Genomic DNA, 21753 nt, shown 5'->3' with positions numbered 1-21753 from the left:
GGAGAGCTCAAACAAAAAAGTAAGAGCCACAGTTAAGCATGGTGGCGGAGCGGTCATGGTTTCGAGTTGAATCGAGGGTATAATGAATGTTGTTTTACGAGTTTTAAACATTAAAATGTTGAGTGAATTCAGGGTGGACATTAGTAACATTAGTGGTTTAAGAAAGAACTGCTATGGCACATATGTCCATACTGTATCAAACAGGACTGTTTTGGCATTGAGTGAAACTCAAATGGGTGAAGATTCCGATCATTCGGAATTCAATCTAAATGGGTATAACTAAGTGCCATTATTTTGTCCCCATCATGGATTAGCCGTGTATATAAGAAATGATGTTGCATACCAACTTCAGCCATAATATGGTTATATCGAAGTTAAACTTTTAACCAATTTGATGCTATGTCTGACTCCATTCAATGAATTGTTGCCCATTATCCTCACACTGAAATCGTCATTGCGGGCGATTTCAATGTACACAATTCTTCTTGGCTTCGTTATTCTGGCCAGTCAACAGATCTTTGCTCAGTTAAATCAATTAACTCAGCTTGTCGATGAGCCAACTCGAATCCCTGACGTTGCAGGCCAATTCGCCAACACCCTAGACTTGTTTCTTTCCTCTTGACCATAATAAATACACAATCAGTGTATTACGGCCTCTAGGCACATCAGACCATTGTATCGTATCTGCAAAATTCGCATATCTAAAATTCCCAGTTAAAGAAAAAACTCCTATGAGAACCTTTTGGCAATATGAGAAAGCCAACTGGACGGTCTCAATGAATTCTTCAGGAACTTTAACTGGTCACTATACTTCCTCGATAGTGACGTGGATTCCAGCGCAGATATGGTTGCTTACAAATTTAATTCTTTGTGGAATGAGAAATTTTATCCAGAAAAGGGTAAGATCTATCAAAACTCTTGGTTTGATTCGATCTGTAAAGAAGTTATTAGGTTCAGATATGTAAGTTTCCGTTCTTATAAAGCCAACTCGACTGAGGAAAACCGGAATAAGTTCAAACAAGCTAGAAAGACCTATAATGGTCATATTCGACGAACAAAATTTTTGCATGATCAGAAATTAGAGCAAAACATACTACAATGTCCCAAATGTAGTCAAAATTTCTTTTCATTTGAAAAAAACGTATGAAACACCACGTTATCCTAGGTTCCAATGCTCGTCCACAATGACACTCGATTGATAAAGCCATTTTGCTTGCAACACAGTTTGTTATTAATTTGACGCTACCGGAAAGTGTCATGATTCCTCCTGTTCTTGAGAGCGTAATCTTCTTTCGCACTCTTGCAGTTGCAAGAGCACTGAAAGACCTTGACATACACAAATCCGCTGGGTCGGATGGTATCTCCCTAATTGTTCTGAATTGGTGTTCTTCATTGCTGGCAAAACCACTGCGTAAACTTTTCCATCTCTCCTGCTCTACAGGTCTATTTCCGAGCGGATGGAAAATAGCATTTTTAAAGCCTGTCCCTAAAAGGAGGATTTCCTCTCCCTCTTACTATCGTCCTATAGCACTCACGTTCCTTCTTTCCAAGGTCATGGAAACGCTGATTAATTATCAGCTCAAGAAAAATATCCAAGAACGGAAGCTTCTTAATGACCGACAGTATGGTTTTCGTAGCAATAGGTCCTCTGATGATCTCATGGTTTATCTCACCGAACAGTGGAACAAATCTTTACATCGATTTGGACAAAGTAAGATTATTGCACTTGATATTTTAAAAGCATTTGATAGAGTTTGGTACCAAGCTCTCTTATCGAAAATGCAGGCTTTTGGTATTGATGAATCTCTTCTTCGTTGGATTAGAAATTACATTTCTAACCGGTTAATACAAGTTGTATTGGATGGTTCCAAGTCTGAAATTCATAAAATAAATGCTAGTGTTCCCCAGGGCTCCGTTTTGTCTCCGACTCTCTTCCTTATATTCATAAATGATCTATTGTCTGCCACTTCTAATCCATTAACCTGTTTCGCCGACGACAGTACCCTCAGCTTCTCATACTCGTTTCTAGATTCACATCCTTGTCCTTCGGATGTGGAACTTAAACGGCAGCGTATGATAAGCTTATTAAATTCTGATTTTGACAGCATTGTAAAATGGGGAATCAAAATCCGTGTAGAATTTAATGCTTCGAAAACTCAATGCTGTCTCCTGTTGTTTAAGCGTAACACACCCCCGATGCCACTATCTATGAGTGGCACTTGCATACAAGAAACTAATCAACTGTCAGTACTTGGTATGTGTATCACAGATCACCTTTTATGGAATCATCATATATTTGATATTGCCAATAATGCTGCCAGATGGTTAGGATTTCTCCGACGGTGCAAGGAATTTTTCACCATCCGTCCAAAGCTTGAATATAATACGCGTATCTGGGCAGGTGTCCCTACAACAAGTTTAAATCTCTTGGATAGAATACAAAAAAGGGCTTTAAAAATGATAGCCGATAGAACTATAATCGAAACATTTAAAATCTTTCTTTGTTTTATCGATATTTTTACAAACAATGTTCCGTCGAATTAGCCAGTTGCACTCCACCCCTTAAACGATTCAGCCGTAATACTCGCACTTCCAGGAATGCCCATCAATTTACCGTTGAGCTCAATTTCGGGCGTATTGTCAAGTATAGAGATTCTTTATTAAATCGCACATCGAGAATGTGGAATTCATTAGCCAACTCTGTGTTCAGAACTTTAAGAAAAATGTGCACGTGTATATCTCCTTTTAAATCCTTCCCAATTTTTCTAATGCTCGCACTAATAGGGTACTAATAACCCCTTGAGTGACTGACTATAAAAAAAACCAAAACATTTAACTTAACATTTTAAAGGTAAATGTACTACCAGTGCGGATAAACTCGGATTAAGTGATAGCTTTCAATGATCCCAGGCATAGAGCCTACAAGGTTTATTCTTGGCTGTTGTACACCTGCACAAAAGTGATTGAAATAACTCGACAATCACCTGACATTAATTTCTTTCCAAATAACTCTTAGAGCTATTAGGAATACCTGGTAAGATCTCATTATGTTTCCAATAAAAATGATTGCGAAATATTATTTAGTTCTTTTCCAAACAGGTTAAAGGCTACCAAAAGCAATTAAGGTGTTCCAACTAAGTTTTATTGCTTTTGTTCTTTTGGTTTTCTGTTTCTGAAATGAATGCTTGTTGTACGAGTTTAACTTTGATGTGAATTTTTAAATGTTTTGAATAAAAGTTAACTTAAAACCATGTTTCCATAGACGTGTTAAAAATAGATTGTAACAGACAAAATAATATATTAGTGAAAAACAAATCTTCGGTTATTGTATGAGTATTACTTTGATACACCGTACATATATGTATAGTATATATATGCAGATAACCAGCAGAAACGTGTCAGAAAATAACTTATTCAACCATAGCCTTCTATGCTATATGATTCCATCAAAACCGTTCGATTCACGTGAATGTATCATTCAATTTGACTCAGATTATTGTTTTATATGCTTTTAATCTTTCTAAAATAAATCTTTATAACCGTATGATATAACACTCAAGGAAAATTTCATTTTGAATCTGGAATCCCAAAACTTCCTCAAAAGAAATTTCCCGCGAAAATAAAAATAAAAAAAAACAGAATGCACTTTAATTTTGATTTAAACTTACCTCCATAGTGTCATCTAGCTTCATATCTATCAGATTATTATTATTATCACCATTGGGTATTTTGTTCCCATCCTTTGGTATTGTATCACTATTGATTTTATACTCGTTCATTAAGTACATTGCAGCATCGGAATGTGGTGGAGCTTTCATAAATCTCTCTGTCATATCTCCTTTATTGAGACCCTTAAGTGTGTTAATTCCTCCCGGATGTTTTTTCATAAATCTTGTTATATCATAGTAGTCTTGTTTGTACTTAACAATGAATTCTTGATTTTCACTGGTATTCTTTTCCATTTCAACCATTTTGAATTCGGCTTAAAACATTAACTGAAAAAAAAGAAAAAGAATAACTAATATTTAATGTGCATCTAAATAAAAAATAATTCGATTTAATTTAACAAAACACTTTTTATTTTTAAAAAAATCCTCTTTTCAAAGCAAACCTCATATCTACATACATAACATTTTGAAATCGGTACGACAACAAAATATTTCGTCTTCAAAGAAGAATTCAAAATTTAAACTCAGCGTCTTGATAATCGATAATTTTTCATAACGATAATTCGATAATTCTTTCAAAACTACAATCATTTTTGAAAAATTAATACATAGTTATTTTTTCAATTATTCAACCAATTTAATTTAAAGGTTTTTCAATTGGATACAGAACGTAGTTTTAATCAAAGTATGTATGATTTTCATTTTGTTTCTATTTATTAAACTATTTAATATTGAGAAGCTGAATTTTAAAGACGGGCTCTTTTGACACATTTAAAAATTATTTTTTTACAGAAAACGTTGGTAAATTTAGATAATCAAATTAATTGTTTTATTTATAGTTAAACATTTAAAAAAGCTCAAATGTTAAAAACAGAACAAAATTGAACCTAGAACAGAGAAAAATTTGAAAACCGTTTGTTTTCGTTCATTTTTGAAGACCCTTTAAGCAAAGTTGCTAAAAAGGCGATTTTAGATGTTTGAATAAAGTGGGCTAAGATACAAACAGCTATGGGCAAGCTAAAAGTGTTAGAGAATTGACATTTCTTAAGACAGATTATATTTGTTGTTTTGTTGTACGAGTAGATTGCATTAAAATAAATTGAAATACAAAATAGAGAAAGGAATTTTAAAAAAATAAAGGGTTTTCCAATTTAAGGTTTCATTTTGATACTTAAAAAAACTGTTTGATTTGTTTAAAGAATGGAAGTTTATTTCAATGTCAATAAAATAACAATAAAAACGATTTAAGCCAAATGGACTGTGGCGACTGTGAGTGCAAAATGTTCATCATTTTTGTTGTGAATTTTAATAATTTTTATTGAATTTTTTACATTTTTAATAATGGAACTTTTGACAGCTCCAAAGATGACAGCTACCAAAATAGCGTTCAAAATAAAACCTTTGATTGGAAAATCCTTAACTGCTCAAATGATGGTTCATTTCATAATATATAATACAAAGTTGTTCTTTGCTTTGAATTTCCTTACACATATAATATAGGATTTATTTTTTAATGATTTGGAACGGTTTTACATTTATTTTATTCCACCTCAAACCAAAAGTAAAAAAATTAATTGTGGGAGTGTAAGCTTTAGGCGCCAGTTATAGCTATCATTTGTTTTCATCATTGAAAACAAACATTGGAATTTTTTTGACATGTCGTTTATAGCTTTCATTAAAAGATTCTGTCATTAAAAAAAAAAATCCTAATTGAAATTCACCGAAAAACTTTTACTGACAGAAATCTGTCATTGGAATTGTGCGAAATTGGAACACAAATCAGTGGAACGATTCGTTTCACTTTTGAACATAAAAGTATCAGCTGTTCAGGAAAATTAATTTCCGTCCGGAAAATTTATAATTTTCATTTCTAATCAAAGGGAAACAACGTCAAATATCGATTCAAAAAATGTTCCGGATCGATTTCAATGATAGCTATAACTGGGGCCTTAGTGTGATGGAATATGAGAAGAATTTAGAATCAACCGAAAAAATAGAGAGGTTCATAATAAAGGGCCGGTTATAGCTATCAGTAAAATTTGAAACAGTAGAAATCTGAAATTTTTTACTGGTGGTTTAAATAGTTTATAGCAATCAGTAAATTTAAGTCACTAAATTGTTGGTTTCTTTCGATCATAAGCATAACATCAAGCTTCGCGTCTCGGACATTTTTTTGCTGTTGCTTTCATCAGTAATATTTTTAATGATGTGATCGGAACAGTACAAAATTGGAACCCCAACACTAAAACAAAATGGATTTTTTTTTGACTTTTGGCAGTCAGCTGTTCTGTAAAATGAAATTTCATCATTAAAAAATTAAAATGGATTTATAAATTAAATAAAACTTTAAATGCATTCTTTCTTTTTGAAAAAAAATACTCGAATATAGGATTCACCTTATTGCATCAATCTTTTGTTAGAAATAGATCTGTAACATGTTGAGAAACTAAAAACAAACATTTTACTGATGTACTTTGCTGATAGTTGTAACCGGCCACTAAGGGAGAAATCTACTATTTCTAATCTTTCAAAATTCCAAAAGTTTCCATTGAGAATTTATATAAAGAATTTAAACTTCAGTAAGTCTAAACAAAATTTAATGTCTTTGCTGTATATGTATCGGGTGTTTTTTTCGAGTGTGAGCTGGCTATAATTTTTTCGGAGTTTCTCTTTTTGACAGCTGTCATTTGATTTATTGTAATTTTGTTTTGCCACTTTAATTAAAAATAATTTGAGATAGCTTAAAAAACATTAAGATTTCGAATTACAAAATTATTGTTAAATTAAAATTTTAATTGTACCGATTTGTACCCTAAAACATACAAATATGATATTAATTTTCGGATTCCTTCAAATTCAACCATTATGTTCTTTTACACGTTTTAATAACGTTTGCAAATCGTGCAAAATTATTACCAAAAACCTTCGTTCAGAAATGAAGATCAATTTCGGTGCTACGTTAATAAGAAACAAGTCATTGATTGTTGAGACTCCGTAACATCTTAAAAAAGTAATTCTTTGGTGTGCTCGATGGGTAGATGGAACCATTGTTCCTTATTTTTTCAATAATTAAGCAGGCAATATTGTTACAGTCAATAAGGAACGCTATAGAACCATGATTAAAGACTTTTCATAGGTACCTAATTTGAAGAATGTTGATGTGGACGACCTTTAATTTCAACAAGATAGTGCTACATGCAAACCAGCCAAACTTTTGGTAAGACCATTATTTTGAGTGCGTCGTTGGCCCCAAGACCTCTAGACTATTTTTTGTGGAGTTATGTGAAATCCCTTCTCTACGCAGATAAGCCTGAGGCGATTGAAGTCTTGAAAGAGAATATTCGTTACGTTATTAATGATATACAGTACCAGTACTAGTTGCTGCAAAAAATTGTCCGAAATCTGATATCCAGTTTATTGAATAGTTGACAGGAAAGTTATTCAAGAAAAATCTCCCTAACTATCAAGTCAATTCCACTTATGCATTTTGACATAATTTTTCATTTAACTGAAAGCTGAACTTTGTCAAATTGAAAAAAAAAGAATTTAGTAATATTTTTTTTTAATACAGAATACCAGTGGCCATTAAATTAAATTATATGCATTTTATATCTTCTTGAAAACCATACATCAAAAAAACACCCGTTCCATATGTCAGACCTAAAATGTCAACGTAAACTTTTATTTTTAGGAGAGATCACTTTAGATAAACTGAAATCATCCTGAATAGAAATCTAGATTCAATTTAGGTGGAATCATAGTGATACAAGTCTCTGAATGGCCAGCTGTCAAAGTCCATACAAAAGTTGACTTGAAAGTAAGTGAAGAAATATCTCCCTTATTTTCAACTAAAGTCCACTTGTGTTAAGTTATCAGGTGGATTAAATGTCAGGAAGTAAAGACTAAAGTTTAAAATTAATGTCATTTGACAGTTAATGGGTTATGTACCTCGTCTAATCCTTTCCAATGTTCATACCTGTGAAAATGGCTGCGTTAAGTCTAAGACAGATAAGGAATTTGGATACCTTTTTGTTAGCATTTTACGTGCAAAAGAACAGCTGCTTTAAAACAACTGAGATGTCAAAAAAGTATCCGAGAATGTCTTATATGTGCTCGTTCAATAAGGTCTCTTCAAATCTACTTATCCAGGATAGCCTATCTAACACGAGATTGAACGCAGCCAATATGTGTGAAGAATTGTCAAGATATTTTCTAAGAATTATTAAAAATTAAACTTTATTAAAATTAAAAATGGGTAAGTATATAATTAAATTAATGAAAAACTAACATTTAGAATCGTTTAAATCTCTAAAAGAGAAAATAGAATTTTTAAGAATACTTCTAAAAAGTTGTGTGACGAATGTACAATAACTGAAATTACATAATGTAATATGCACGTATTAGGTTATTATTAATTTAACTTTTAATATTGTACTTTCTTCATTAAATTCCAATAAATGTATTTACTCACGTATTTAAACAACATGAGGTGAGCGATAATGATAAAGTAAGTTGTAAAAACTCTTATCGAAGAAATGTGTATTTGGCTTTTAAAAACAATTACGGAAGGTGGCGCGGCGCGTAAACTTAAAGAATAAATACTTAAATATTTATAATCCAAGGAATCAACTACAAAATCACTTGAAATGCACAATTTTTAACAACCAATCTATCAGAGCCCATGTTAAAGCCTGCGACCATGCAAAAACTGATATATACCTACAATATAAAAACAATCACTTGATTGATGAACCTATTTTATGGACGCGTTCACCGGCATGTCTACAGCTCAATACTGTACATAAATAACCTATTCCATATAAACCATACACAATGAGTCATTTCACAAATTAATGAAATCTTTTGATAAAACAAATTATGAATAATCGAATCAAAAAACAAAAATCAAGAAATTATTGACTCACTCGTCGAATATGTAATAAGGTATGCAGATAAGAAAAAAGAAACTATTTCGCGAGACAAAGTATGTAATGTTTTAAAAAATTTTTGAATTTCCAACTAAATTTTCAAAAACAAATGTTTTTCACATAAAACCAAAACCGCCACTTCAAAATTCAATTACTATATTTTTGTTTTATTACAAACACTGCACGAGGGACATAATATGTAGAGTAGACACAATAAAACAAACAAAAAAGAAGAATTAAATTTACGACCCTCTGTGTGATGTTGTTTAAATAACAATAATAATTGCATTTGTGTTTTTATCTAATCAAAATAATAAGAGTATCTTTACAGGTTTCATTAAATTTAAAATTAGAAAAACAAAATAAACTAGACTACATTTTTAACATGCTAACTTCTGTAACTTCTGCTTAGAACAACTCTAGTTAACACGACTTTTTCATGTTGTTTTTAAAATTTTATTTCTATTCAAATAAGTTCCCAAAGCTAAGTTTGGAGAAGGGCGCGGGAAATGTTGATACAATTGTATTATTTAACTTCACTTAAATTGGCAAGAACTATGTACCTATACGGAAAAACTATATGTATGTCATGACCCACAGGCACAGCCGAACGCACAACCGTTAACACGTCTTCTTGGATCGTTGGTTTATTGAAAACTGCTAGTCACTTCAATATTGCGTTAAAATCCCAAGAATACATAAAAAAAAAACGCAGATAAGAACACCGGGAATTATTTAAACTGTCGAGCGCGTAAGAGTTGAAAAAGATAAGGATAGGTACTTGAGGAGGAAAGAAATTATTTAATCTTTTCGAAATATTGTAAGAAGTCAAAATACCCCAAGGAGAAAAGTCATATGGTCCCAAAACACATAGTTTTTTAACTACCTTAGAGTTTTTCTTTTTTTACTTTTCCGGAATGTCACGAATTAATTTGCAATTTTTTAAAGAGGCTAACCGGTGTCGGCGGCGACGTTACGTCGAGGAAATACGTTACAAGACTTCCAGTCCTTACTCTACTAAACCCATTTTATTTCTCAATACTTTTTCAAAAAATAGAAAAAACCTCATAGTAGTCGTCGTAGTCGTTGTTGCTGTTGCCTTTGCCTTAGCCGTTGTCGTCGTTGAGTCGTGTGGTTTGTTGAGGTGTTATCAGAGTTTATCAGCCATATGACTATGTGGAATTGATATCATCATCCCTTGTTGTTTTTGCTTCCAATATTGAGCATATACATATATACGATACTCGTTCATATAGATATTATACGACACTACTCGTATATCGCAATCATAAAGGGTTAGGGGTAGAGGATGGTTTGCGTTGGAGGTGCGTCGTAATCTTCTTGACGACTCCACTATGGCATACAGCAGTTTAAGTGAATAGCCGTAGACCTGGACTTTCAATAATGAACATTTAAAACCATAGGCGTACTTGCAAATTTTCTTGTTTTATCATGGGGAATTTTCGCTTTGGACAAAATAAGTCTACGGTATTATTCCAGCTCGGATATCTTAAGATTCGCTATTAAAAAAACATTTTTATATTCGTTTGGAACGTTAATTTATGGATAAAATCAGTTGATTTCAATTAATTACTGCCATTGAACTAGAACCTCTGAAGACAAGTCTTTAGTTGCTTACCAACGCGATTTTTGAAGGGCTAGTTGAACAAACCTTGATGAATATTTGATCTCTTTTAAAAAAAAAATTAACACGCCGATTCTGATGAGTTAAGCACTATTTATAGTGTGGTTCTAGGTTCTTTAATGCTATAAAAGTAAAATTACTCGACTAAACCTCAGTCAAATTTTCGAAATCGTGATATTTAAACTTCAGAGCTTGGGCTCAAGATTATTGAACTATACGAATGTGCTCATTTCTGCATTTGTTTTAATATCAAAATCAAGTGGCCAGTTAAACATGGAATTTCAGAAACAAACATAACCTTATCATTTTAACTCATTTCATAAAAAGTGCCTTGCTTATTTTCCTGTCTCTTATTAAGGGCTTATACCAGTATATAACCCCTGAACATTTGGAAGAATTTTTTTAAAGAATTACTCAATAGAATCTTTTTGGTTTTATTTAGCTGTATTAAAAGTTTTACAAAAATATTGATAAATAACAGGGTTGCCATCAGATGTGGAAAAAAAGTTTTCCAATTGACGATATGATTCCGGCCCAATGAGAAGCTGAAACAAAAGGGTTCAAATAGGTTAATAAAGTTAAAGTTATATTCCAAGCAATGACCTACGGCTTTTGAAAAATATCAACATTTACGAAATGACGTAAATTTAGTTTTTTTGAATGCCAAATTGACAATTTTCAAACAATGAAAAAGTTATTGTATTTTAAATGTAATCAAGAATATTTAGTTTCAAATGTCGTTTCGAAAGAACCCGTTTAAAATGTCAACTATCGATTTTAATAGATAAAATTATATTGATCATAAAAATTGCTAAACTGGTATGCCTGGTCCATACAACAAACGATCTTCTTCTTCCACAAAAATGTATGCTTGTCTTTAGGCTATTTGTCCCCCTTTTGAGGACGGCACGTGACGTATCCCTGCGTACTTCATTTGGCTGTCAACATTTGAACTGAATATTCTTTCGCAAAATGGATGATTCGATTTTATTAAAAGAGACTCTATTCCCATTTCAACACGGATTTGTATCCGGGAGATAAACTTCTTTAAATCTAACAATTTTCTCTAACTTTGTTCTAAATAATCTAAAAAAAGGATATCAAGTCGATGTCATATACAGGTATTTTGCCAAATCATTTGACAGAGTTCACCATAAAATTTTAATTGATAAACTGGAAAAACTAGGTATACATTCTAACTTGCTAAATTGGTTGCGTTCATATCTCATAGGACGCGTTCAATATGTCCGTATTGATTCCATCGTCTCAAGTCCAATAGATGTTTCCTCGGGTGTTCCTCAAGGTAACCATCTTGAACCACTTTTGTTTCTTATATTTATAAATAATCTATCTGATTTTCTCTTAAATTCCTTTTCCTTGATGTTTGCCGATGATCTCAAATTTCTGAGATGCATTAAAGATCCGGTTGACTGTGTGCTTTTCAAGAATATCTTCAAAGCTTATCAACATGTTGTAAAATCAACAAATTAAACCTCAACATTTCTAAATGTCAATGTTTTTTATTTTCCTTCGCTCTTCCCCTTTTGTATATGATTATCAAATTGAGAACAAAGTTCTCGATAGAGTTTCAACCAAAAAAGACCTGGGAGTTATTTTTGACTCTGAATTCAACTTCGTTAATCATTTAGAATTCATAGTTAATAAGGCCAACTCTATGCTTGGATTTGTTTTCCGCAACTCTAAAGGTCAAAGTGATCCCTATACCTTAAAAACGTTTTACATTGCTTATGTTAGATCAGTTCTGGAGTACTGCTGTGCTGGTATGGAATCCGTTTTACAAAACTCATTCTGTAAGAATTAAAAAAAATTCAAACAAAATTTACAAGAAAGACTTAAAAATTCACCCTTACTTTCTTTGAATTTTTCAATAGATACCTTCATATCGACTTTACCTATACCTTGGACTTGCATTTTTTTTTAATTATTTGCAACAATTACCTCAGAGTTAAGATTTTCCATCTTACTTGAAAAGCATGCACATGTGAGCTGACACTCCCGAGTCAAAATATAATTCTTCTTTGTTAAGAGCCGTGACGGAAAAACATCCTTAAATAGCATTCTTCTTTTCTTGATAGTTCTTATTCTTTTTTGGACATTTAGCAGCAATATGGCCAAATTCGTTGCAGTTGTAACATTTAGGGCCCTTAAAGTTCTTCTTCCAAAAGTTTTTCTTGTTCTGGCAACTAAAGCAGTATCTTGACTTGCATACAAATTAACGTCTTGAAGAAGTTTGGTTTTGATACTGTCTCCTGTAAGCTTTGGATTTCCATTATCATTGGCTTGTATTCTTCGGAAAGACCACCTAAAAGCATTGATCCTATCCATTGTATTTAAAACATCGTTAACTAACGCATCTACGGTAGAGAAATCTTTCAATTTTTGGATGAGCCCAACTCTCCTCACAATACCAGAATCTTGAAAAATCTTGAGAATCCTAAATCTCCTAAGCGATTTTGCAATGTCTTATATGAGGATAAATGGATCTTTCAAAAAGCAGTATAAGCTCCGATTTTGCGTTTAAGAGCTTTGTTGCATCCTTTATCGTCTCACTACCATCAGAAACAGAATTCCAAAGTCCTTTCATTTGGAAATAAGCTTCAACGGAAAATTTCCAGTCTTTGGAGTTTTCGCTTCCCCGAAGCTTTTCAATACTGAATTTCGTTTCAGACATCTTTTCTCAATACAAATTTACTTATTATATTGTATTTAGATCGTGATAAGGCCCATAACCTGATGTTTTAAGATTCTGAACAGTAATAACATTTATTTTCAATACATCAAACATAAAATAAACTAAGTATTTAAAAACAAAGTACGACCTTGCCGCTTTTACAGAATAAGCTATCGAATTAAATGTCGAATAACCCAAATCGATTTCTTAAAAGTTTCACCAACAAGTTGCAGAAGATATAATTATAGGACGTTCAAATTATTCACCTCAATTTCTTTGAGAATGCAATATAAAGTGTTCCCATTGTTGATTTGGAAAGTTTATGTTTCTAAGGTCTCCGAAATACTTTCGTTGTAAGAAATATGAGATAGCGCATCGTACCCGATTTGAATTATTTATTTCTTGCCATTGTAATAGTCCATCCCTTGCAACTTTACTCGCAGGAATGGTGGAGAGACTGTTGTACCGCCAATTTATTGGAAGCAGTAGGTTCAGATAACATTAGGGACTTCATTTGTAGTCAACTGATTTAGTTGAAAGCAAAATAAGACTGAGGAAGCTGGTTACTTTTTCAGATGTCATTAACCGTAAACTTGAGACTTTATTTGAAGTTAGTGTAAGACTAGTGTATTTTAATGAAAATGCCTTATTCCTTTTCCAATATGCAACCCCTTTACACAAAACTTTAAATAAAATTACGTAGACCTAAAAAAAATAAATCACAGAGAATAAAAACACACACGCATTTCAAAGTTTTCCAACAAAAGTTTCCTGGAGCTAGTTATTTCTAGAAAAGGTGATCACTATTATCCAACGAGATCTTGTGATTTTACAACTGTAGACTTTTTTAATTTAAGAAACACGTGAAAAACAAGGTCCATGCTAATGCCCTACATCCGTTTCACTACCTTAGATTCTTAAAAACATCGGGGAATGGCATACCTTTTTCAATACATTCTTATATTTTTATCAGACTTGTTTGATCCATACGTTAAAATTGTTATATGCAAGTTTAAAATATATTTTTATCATTGGGTACTTAAGTTCCTACTTTAACGTCTTTTACGGTCGCCTCTGTGCATGGGACTCTTAAACTTACGATACAGGTGTACTATGAATCATTGATTGTGTATTCCTTTGTATTAATCACTCACTAGAAGGATATAATTCCTATCATATGATATTATATAGTTCAAGGATGGATACCTTACCTACATACATACCGTATGTATTGTTTTTGCGAAAATTGCGCGCCAACTATACATTATTGCGTGTGACAAGTTTTTTGATTTCAACTATACTCTAGTGTAAATTCACTAGTTTCCTTATAAGAGTACAAAATATGTTGTTTTTCCGTGTCGGAAAGGGGGGGGGATGGGTACTTATATGATATATTATATATATTGTATATTGACCTAAGCTATATGTAAGTAGTCTTCAAACAGTGGACAATCCACACCCTATAGATATTAAGAGGCTCAACACACGCCGCCCCAAACCCCGAACTACCGGCCCCCATTTATACAAAATATAAATACATAAATGTTATATTATATATTGATGATGGACAAGAATTCAAAGCAAAAGCTAAGTTTTTGCTGATTTATTGGTAATCAAACTTTTGGCAGGGCAATTTTAATGATTTCAAGTCACACAATAATTCTGTTAGCTTATTTTAACACCACCACACAACCACCGACCGCCGCCGAAGCCGCTATAACGTCCGCTTCGTTCGTCGATGATGATGATGATGATTTGTGGATGGAAAGGAGACATTATGTTTGATGAAAATTACAATTTTGAAGGTCAAACTTCACAAACCTTAGGAAAATATACATATGTCTAGAGGTTTCTTAAAAAGTTTATAGCTACATATATAAGTGTATAGAAATAAAATAAGAAGATTTAAAGAGGAAATTAATTTCTCCTTTTGCGAGGAATTGAAAATTTCTGTTTTCATCTTAAATATTTACCCAGTCCGCATACTGATTGCACTTAGGTAAACATCATTTACGATGTTATTTTTATTCAAAAGTAGACCTAGGTACATTAATCAAGTTGAAGACTTCAATGGGAAAACCGCATCTCATACTTTTTAGCATTAAAAAATTCCTGCGAAATAGCGCATATGTAAAGAATGTTTAAAATTATGAAACACGATTTTCCGTACTTCACATATTTAACTGATCTCTTATGATTTGAACAATAAAAAAGGTCTTTAAGTTCGAGCAGATAAATATCAAATTAGAAGTTTTTTATAAACTCCATCCCACATCTCTTTTAAGTGTTATTCGTTTATTTAATTACCACGGAGCATATACATACATTAAAGGCATTCTGTGGCGTATACGTAACTTTTTTTTTCTATAAAATTTCATGAATATTAGCTTAATTATAATATTGATGAATTAAAAGCTGTAATATGTATGTATAGGTTCATATATCTATATCTTTAATGTCGTTGTTTTTATTTGAGTACTTGTTTTTCTTTTTAAAGAAAACTATGCTGCGAGTTTGTTTGTTTGTTATATTTGAAACCGTATTATAAGGTATAATTTCATTCCAGAAGTTCTAAATTTGAATAACAGATGAGAGTGAGAAACAATGCATTATATTAATATAATTTGCAACATTAAAATACTTATAAAATGAAAACAGTTTTAATGTTTCTAAACATATTTGCATTATAGGTATTTCTTTCCTTTAGAACTGCAGACCTGAAAACTATAAATGATATTGGAGACTTCAATTCATCAACAAATTTTCCCAAGGGTGGAGTTTGGAGTAATGAATCCAAACTAATCATAAGCAAATCATATGGGAAATATGATTTGCGGCGTCCCAACTATATCCCAAGTCCACCATCAAGCAAATGTGATGGTGATGGTTTGGGGAGTGTTTTCCCTACAGGATGTGTGTCCTATAGTGGGAATTGAAGAAGGTGTGGACGCATTATTAAAATATTCTATGTTTCAACGGAACAATCAAAAACACCCTTAATGCGTCCAGTGAAGATTTGGATTTGTCAGCTCAAAGTCAAGACTTCAATAAAATAGACAATTTGAGAAGGATGTAAAGAAAAAAATCCAAACATTTTTTCCTCAGCCTTAAGAAATTTTGAGAAAGTATATGGAACACATTTTCCATGAAAAGATTTCACGACTTAGTATATACTCTAATTGAAATTTGTTTTGTTTAATTTTCTACGACTGTCTATATATACACAGAAATATGAAGTCTGAAACTAAAACCATAAAAAATATGAATATCGGACGTGGTAGGTCGAGCAGAAAACACTCTTGACTTGTTTCTTACCTCTGACCCTAGTAAGTACACTATTAGTGTTCTATCTCCTCTAGCCACATCTGAGCATTGTGTCATATCAGCAAATTTCTCGTGTAAAAACTCTCCAGTTAATGAAAGAGCTCCTAAGAAAACTGTTTGGCAATACTAGAAAGAAAACTGGGACGGTTTCATGGTTACTATGCTTCCTCGATAGTGACGTTGACGCCAGCGCTGATATGATCACAAGTTTGATTATCCTAGGAATGAGAACTTTTATCCCGAATAGAGTTAAAAGCATCAGACCTAACGGAAACGCACGGTTCAATGCGAGCTGTAAAGAGGTTATTGGGGTCAAGATGGTTATTTTTCGTTGTTTTAAAGCCAATCCAACTGAGGAAATCATAATAAGGTCAAGCAAGCCAGGAAGGCGTGCAACGCCCATATTCGACGGACCAAATTTTTACATGACCAAAAATTACAGTAAAAAATACTGCAATGTCCCAAAGGCAGTAAACATTTTTGGTCATTTGTAAAAAATATGAGGAATTCTTCCTCGTTGTGAATGACACCCCATTTTTTATCAATCTCTTTGCTAGGCAGTTCGCCGCAAAATCAACGCTGCCTTTGAGTGTTATGGCTCCGCCTGTACAAGAGCGAGTTAGTGATTCTATGGCACCAATCTTTTTTTGCACTCGTACTATGGCAAGAGTTCTTAAAGATCTCAACATTCATAAATCCGCTGGTCCAGATGGTATCCTGCTATTGTTTTGAAGAGGTGTTCTTCAACGCTGGCAAAACCACTGCGTAAGCTTTTTCATCTACTCCTACTCATGTCTCGTTCCAGGTGGATGGAGAACCACATTTGTACATCCTTTCAAGAAATATCTTGAAGATCGAAAGCTTTTTAATGACCGGCAGAACGGCTTTCGAAGCAATAGGTCCACTGGTGATCTCTGGTGGTGAACAGTAGAGCAATACTTTAAATCGCTTTAGATTATAGCACTAGATATTTCAAAAGTATTTAATAGGGTTTGGCATCAGGCTCTCTTGTCGAAAATGCGTGCTTTCGGTTTGCATGAATCCCTGCTTCATTGGATTTGTAATTACTTTTGGGATCGTTCAATACAAGTAGTATTGGATGGATTCAAGTCTAAAGTCCATAAATACTGGTGTGCCCCAGGGCTCTGTTCTATCTCCAACACTCTTTCTCAGTTTTATTAATGATCTCCTGTCCGCAACTTCTAACTAATCCAATACATTGTTTTGCTGACGAAAGTACTCTTAGCTTTACATATTCGTTTTCAGACTCACATCCCTATTCTTCGGACGTGGAATTGCAACGACAAAATATAATACGCTCATTAAATTCCGACCTAGACGGCATTGTACAATGGGGAATAACAACCCGCGTGGAATTTAATTCTTTGAAAACCCAATGCTGTCTTGTATCGTTAAAGCGTAATATACCCTCCTTGCCATTATCCATAAATGGCAGTTGCATCGAGGAGACTGAAAATCTCAAAGTTCTCTTTTTCTGATATGGCTGTTATCTACAAGACTTAAAGCTTGAATATAACTCACATATCTGGGCTGGTGCTCCTGCAGTATTGAAAATAGAGCATTTAATTTAATTTATTTTAATGTTTTATGCTCTAGGGAAATAGCCAGTTGCATTCCTCCCCTTAAACAGTTCAACCGTAATACTCGCGCTTCCAGGAATGTTCATTATTATACCCTCGATCCCAACTTCAGTCATACTGTCAAGTACAGAGATTCGTTCTTTAGCAGTGCTATGCGAATGTGGAATGCCTTGGCACACTCTGTCCTTCCCAGCCATTGTAATATTCAGGAATTCAAAACCAATGTGCACCGACACCTCTTTTCAACCCCTTTATCCCTTTCCTAGTGCTCACACTGTGTCTACATAATAAGGGGAGTATTATCCCTTTTAGTTTGCGCTTATTATAAAAAAATGACTTGACGTTAAGGGGTTGACTCACCCTCCAGGACCTTAGAAATGCTTACTTTGACAAATACCAGCAGCAACACTAGAAACTGTTCTGGATATTAATTATGAACGCCATAGTCAAGAGTAACATTTCCATAAAATGAGAGAAACAATCACACAAGTCAAACATATCCAAAAATACTTCGACAAATAAATTCCCAAAATTAGTGGTTTGGCATTGTTTGAGTTTAAAATGTTACTTTGGTCATTTAAAGTTCCTTAATACCGATACGACTCACTGCAATAAATGATTATTTTAGTTATTGCAGTGAGTCGTATGAATAAATTGTTAAATATATTCATCAGTTATGATTATTGAAGAATGCAGTCAAACAACAGGCAAGGCATTGCATAGAAGGACAAATAGTAAACGAACTCTATACGCAGCAAAGGAGAGAGGAAAACTGATTTCCCAGAAGAAAAAAGAAAGCATGAGAAGCGAAGAGGTTCAGAAACAGAAATGAGGTTCGAAAGTTTTACGAACAGCTACAAAAATTAACGAACACGAAAAAAATGAAAGTGGAAATATTATATAAGATCTGCACTTCTGCAGTCAACACTGAGGATATGGAAGGACTACTTCTGCAGACTGTATAACACCGATAACGAACCGAATTCCGCTATTAAGCAGGATGATCCATTCAATATAGATGACGAAAGACAACAATTCTCTACCTAGAAGAAATAAAAATTGCCATATCTTACTAACGAAGACTAATAGAGCCGCTGGAGCAGATGGCTTAAATATAAAGTTTTTAAATCAGTTGCATATAATTTGGCTACGAGCATCAACTCATCTGTAAAATATGGTAGGAAAAAGTCATGCCTGATGAATGAAACCTCAGTATTCTTTGCCTAATACTGAAAAAAAAGAAACCCTCTAAATTGCACCGACTATATAGAGGAAACAGTCTCTGCCATTATATGTCAACGTCTGAAGCCCATCGTCAACAACCTGATAGGTCCTTATCAGTCTGGCCTTAAACCAGGAAATTCCACAGTTGATTCATTTCGTCGATTTACAGGCCGCATATGGCAGCACCGACAGAGACGATCTGTATAGAGTAATATCTGGTTTAAGCATTCCTGCTAAACTCGTCTATTTGTATAAGATGACCATCGAAAATTTGCGGTGCTCCATTAAGATTAGAAACAACTTAACCGAACCTTTTGATGACAAAAAAAAGCTTCCGACAAAGTGATGCGCTATTATGTAGTTTCTTTAACATCGTCTTTGAAAGAATAGTGCAGACCTACCACAACAAAACAAGAGGCACCGTACTTAAAAAGTCTATATGATGATATTGACATAATAACAAGAACTCAGTGCTATATCAATGGAAGCTTTTGTGAGCACTAAGACAGAAGCTGCAAAAATGGCTTAGCGGTTAACAGGGCAAAACAAAACAAAACAAAACATGGACCTATTTTCTCCTACAAGAAATTAAGTTTTAAGAAGGTGCTCCAATTTGTTTTCATATGGTCCAATAACTCAATTAAGGTTTTTTTTTAACTAAAATTAAATTTCATTTGTGAGAACTATTTAAGGTCTCATAAAATTTGTGTTTAAACATAAATTTGTAGGTGCAATTGAACTACTAAAAAAGGAAATTAGATTTGGCAAAACCTATTTCTTTGACTGATTTGATTTGGTATTCTCATTTAAAAATTTTAAGTTTGATTAAAATCCTCTAAGTTTCACACGAGACCCAATACCCAACCTACAGAACACAAAAATGTTCTATCGAATATTGAAAATTTGCACACGCTTTTGAAGCTGATTTCCGTAAATTCATACTCATTGAAATTCAGCAAACAAAATAAAATAAATAAAAATTCAAAAAAACTGTATGTATTAATTCAAGACTGGAACTACCCAAAATTTGTGTATAAATAATATAATTTAAGACTGAAAAGGTATCAGCAAGTACATAATGTTTAAAATACAATAACTCATTTGCCGAACTGAGTACATATTTGAAAATATAAAAGATAAGTTAATATCTGTAGTTTTTAGTGGAAACATGATAAGCCCCAAAAATTAGTTTTTTTATCTTTTAAATAACTTTTGCTTTTGTTGGAGTCATCATATTGAAATCAAACACCAAAGATAATAACAAATGTTTAAATAAGGCGTTTGAAAAAAAGACACCAGCTTTAATAGGCACACATTTGTGTAAACAACACTCACCTTATGTATTTTCTTTATGTCTGATTCTGAATCAACTTATCAAAAATATCTATTTATGAATACATTTTTATTTCTTCCGATGTATTTTTTTATGATTGCGAGGTTTTGCCAAAATGATTGCGAAGTTCACAGCAACAACAAAAATTAAGAGCTTAACAGTTTTATAATATTTTCATTTTCATCACTTATTCACATTAATACTTAAATTTTTACAATATAGCTAACTTTTCACCACTTTCAAATTTGAGAACCTCTCACCGGCTCGTAATTAAAATATGACAAATTATGTATTTAATTTTTATCTTTTTTGATAAAAATTTACACAATTTTCGACAAATAAATAAATCGATCTTGTTATGGGAAAAACAATAGTTATCACTTCACTAATTAATTTAAATAAATCTTAGCTGAAGGTCGTATGGCTTTCATCGTGTAGACCGGTCTTATTGTTTTGATAAACTAAATACTAATACCTAACCTACTATAGTCTAAGAAATTCAAAACCTCTCAGCAGAACTTTGATGATGCATTCGACTGAGTCTGGAAGTCTGGTTCCTAGAATAGCTCATTCCATGTATGTTGGTGTACCAAAGTTGTTGTTGTTTTTTTTTGTCTCAAGTGAATTCTCACCTCAGTTTATTTTTTTGCAAATAGAGCTTGAAGTTGCCACCTTTTCTTAATTGAGTGTTATTTTTTTCATTGACTTGTTTAGTTTATAAACTGAATGAATAATAATAAATTAAACAATCGTTTATGAAATCTTACAATGGAAATTGTTGATTGTTTCTTACTTTTGTTTTCATTTGCAATATATAGAAGATAGCAGGTGAAGATCAACTGTTATGTTTTTGACAAAATAGATATTTTGGTTAATGAATAAATAGATTGTTTTTACTTTTATTTGCTTTAAGGTATAGGGTATTTAAAATGTATTATTTACAGTCACTATTAAGTTAATATTGATATTAAGCGAAATTCACAACTTGATAAATGTTTCATCATCTTCATAAAAACATACAATTTCAATATAATGTTCAATTCTTATAAGTTTAGGTCAAAGTTGCAAAAAAGTGATTACAAAAAAATTCAATTAAAATTACTTGTGATTGAAATCTCCATACACTTTTTCAACTACTTTAAAATTTAATTGAAACATTCAATTACTTTAAAATTTAATTCAAACATTTCAATTACTTTTAAATGTAATTGAAACATTTCAATTACTTTAAAATTTCATCAAGACATTTCAATTACTATAAAATTTATGTGTCAATTAGTTGAAATTTAATTACATAAAGTAATGGAAACAAATGTAATCATTGAAAAAAAAAGTAAT

At 32.6% G+C, this 21753-nt stretch overlaps 1 protein-coding gene across 6 annotated transcripts in view; it reads right to left on the bottom strand.

Moving 5' to 3' along the window:
• LOC129940003 (uncharacterized) overlaps positions 1–20649 on the bottom strand; it is a 30717-nt gene extending 10068 nt beyond the window's left edge. The window contains exons 1-2 of one of the 6 annotated variants that reach the window (XM_056048222.1): positions 20418–20649; positions 3669–3995 (exon numbers count right to left, since the gene is read on the bottom strand). In XM_056048222.1, coding sequence (XP_055904197.1) covers positions 3669–3971 — 303 coding nt within the window. In that variant the 5' untranslated portion in view covers positions 3972–3995; positions 20418–20649. The other 5 variants (XM_056048221.1, XM_056048218.1, XM_056048219.1 and 2 more) reach the window with 5 other exon arrangements.
• Positions 20650–21753: the final 1104 nt, after the last annotated feature.

The sequence above is a fragment of the Eupeodes corollae genome, chromosome 1 (assembly GCF_945859685.1).
Source record: "Eupeodes corollae chromosome 1, idEupCoro1.1, whole genome shotgun sequence".
NCBI classification, from domain to species: domain Eukaryota; kingdom Metazoa; phylum Arthropoda; class Insecta; order Diptera; family Syrphidae; genus Eupeodes; species Eupeodes corollae.
The sequence above is the reverse complement of the archived record's forward strand: the minus strand, read 5'-3'. Positions and strand labels throughout refer to the sequence as shown.